Source organism: Pelobates fuscus, chromosome 1 (genome assembly GCF_036172605.1).
Source record: "Pelobates fuscus isolate aPelFus1 chromosome 1, aPelFus1.pri, whole genome shotgun sequence".
Lineage (NCBI taxonomy): Eukaryota > Metazoa > Chordata > Amphibia > Anura > Pelobatidae > Pelobates > Pelobates fuscus.
In genome coordinates, this window is record NC_086317.1 from 482,879,937 (window position 1) to 482,882,871 (window position 2,935).

The window sequence follows — 2,935 nt, forward strand, 5'->3', positions numbered from 1 at the left end:
CAAAATAATTGTTAAAGGTATTTTCTACATCTAGGGGTGTTGCAGGGCTTGGTTGTCCATTTTGACAGTGCAGGGTTGGATTGTATGCTATTTATATTAATAACTATTTATATAATTTATCAACCACAGATGTTAAACCCAGATGTGTGTAATTCCCTTTTTAAATCTGGGTCATATCATATCTGCTTTGTTGTTTGCTTGTTTAGGTTATGTTATGGCCCCTACAAATGCCTTGTGATATATTTTAGCCTCTGCAATACCCCTTCTACATTCCAGCTCTTACTGAGTAACCTCTTCAAGGACCGCATACATGCCTGCGTTGGTATACTGTTTATCTTGATGACATCAAAACAAGGGCAGTATGCAGTACATGAAGTTTATTGATGGTTTCTACCAGCTCTGCTCAGACACTTATTCTGACCTGAAACAAGGGAAGATATAATGGTACATGCAAGTACAAGAAGTCTTTGACAAACTCATATTGTTGTTCACCCAGGCCACTTTCCTGGTTTAGCCTGACTCCTCTTGAACGTTCTATTACAAGATGAATGTTTAGAATATGGTGCTGGGTATACTACTGTCTAATTTTGCAATCTGGAGCTAAAATGTTGAGGCGAGAAGCAACTGCCTATCAAGAGTGCATTGGATGATGGCATCATCTTCTCAATAATGCAGTGCATCCAGTCACTACATACACTTAGCACTGCAGTGAATATCTACACACCTCCAAAAGGCTGCATCCATGACAATCGAGAAGGACTTTGTTCTGTGCATGATTCACTTTCTAACCACCTATCATGTTGGTTGAAATAAAAAACACTTGGCAGATGCTTTTATGTTCAACAACCTTACATAGTCCCACCCTCCTTATGATACCATCTCTCCTTGTTTCTCAACCTTTTCTACATTAGCATATCAAAACTCACCGTGTCATCACCACTCCAAGAACATCATGACCTCTGGTACAGAACCAGATTACAAATAGGGCGGCATAGGTGGCTGCCTAGGGCCATGGTTCAGCTATGTCTTTGAGGTGGCTCACCCTAAGCCACCAAGAACATCAAATGATGTTTATGATAAAATGATTGAAAGAAAAGTGCCAAAATGCTCTTAGTTAAACAGCCAAGGCCTTGGTCACAAATGTTGCATCTCAAAAAAATCCTTGATCCTTAATGGGTTAATATCGAGATAATCAAATTCAATGAAATAAAGATTTACCCAGATATGCAGATGTTTTTGTTCACTTTGTGATAATACCTACTCATATTCTAAAATATAAGTGTTTGAGAGTTTCTAAAATATTCCTACAGTTTAAATACTTCCCAATTTCAAGATATTATGTTAACTTTTATCCCTCTTGCTTTTATACATGTTATAGAATATCTATTTCACCATGGAAAATTCCACATATTTCCATCCTTCTGTGCTGATGCTGAGCTTTGGAGATTTGACATCTTTGAGATATCTGTTTAGCGCATTAACACTGATTGGTTATTTCATAATTATTTTTGTCAATGGCACAGTCATTAGTGCAGTAGTACTGAACAAAACTTTACATGAACCCATGTATATATTTATTGCTGCCCTTTGTGTAAATGGACTATATGGCAGCATTGCTTTCTATCCCATTTTATTTGTTCATTTAGTTTACAATGTACAAACAATTTCCTATACAGGATGTTTGACACAAGTATTTTTCCTTCATACATATGGAAGTTTTGAAATGACCACATTGACCATCATGGCATATGATCGTTATGTCTGTATCTGTAACCCCCTGAGATATAACAATATTATGTCTCTTGCAACAGTATTTAAATTAATTGTCGCCGCATGGCTGTACCCTATTGTAATTGTAGGGTTACATGTAATGCTGACAGCACGACTACCTATGTGTGGATCATTAATAATGAAGGTCTACTGTGATAACTGGTCCGTAGTGAGACTCTCCTGTGTTGATACTACAGTGAACAATATTTATGGATTCTTCATTGCTTCAAGCCTGGTGGTGTCTGCATTAGTAATGCTTAGTTACTCCTATACTAAAATACTGAAAGTGTGCACAAGATCTTCAAAAGACATATTAAACAAAGCAATGCAGACCTGTGGTCCTCAGCTGATAACTAGTGTTAACTTCATAGTTGATATTTTTTTTGAAATTTTTCTTTATCGGTTTACACCCACAATTATTCCATATAATGTGAGACAGTTTATGTCCATGCAGTTTCTTGTAGTGCCCCCGCTTCTTAATCCTCTAATCTATGGAATTAAAATAACTGAGATGAGGGTAAAGATAATTAAAATGTTCAATATGAATAAGATTTACAACAAATAGAATAAATGTCTTTAAAAATTTAGGAATTTATTTGTCGAGGGTAATCCAGAACACATTTTAATAAATATCAAATACCTTTATACAATCACCCGAGGACAGCCTGGCTACTCTCAAGAGTTGTGACTTACCACCTCTACCACTCTAACAGACTTTGTTGTATGTGTTAGACATAAACTGTTAATCCTAAATGAACAATCCAACCACTTAAAACACTTTAGCTGGCTGATGTGCTTTCCAAGACCTCTTTTTTTCAATTAAAATAAAACTTGTTACACCTCCCCAGCTATCAGACAGCTGGTTCTGTTTCTTCCTGGTAGTTTAGCTCAGTAGACCTATCCCAGTTATGGTCTTGTTGGTAACCAGATCAGGGTTGTTTTCTGCCCTTTTTATTTTTATTCCTTTGTTAATTATTTTTGTATTTTCTTCCCTATCTCCCTCTGTTCAATGACTGGGTCATACTAGCGTGTAATGTGTATATACTGAGGTTTTGTAATACATTTAAGGGGCTGCTTGATTATTCCATAATATCTAGGTTTCAGACAGTCTGAATATAGTTACATTGTTACATTTGTCTCAAGCTCAGTTTTTAGTTGGTGCTTG

At 36.3% G+C, this 2,935-nt stretch overlaps 1 protein-coding gene across 1 annotated transcript; it reads left to right on the forward strand.

Annotated features, from left to right (window-relative positions):
- The first annotated feature begins 1,393 nt into the window (after window positions 1-1,393).
- On the forward strand, window positions 1,394-2,335 carry LOC134585934 (olfactory receptor 52E4-like). Its single transcript, XM_063441421.1, has one exon. It carries the CDS (start codon window positions 1,394-1,396, stop codon window positions 2,333-2,335), a length of 942 nt encoding a protein of 313 aa, XP_063297491.1.
- The last annotated feature ends 600 nt before the right edge of the window (window positions 2,336-2,935 follow it).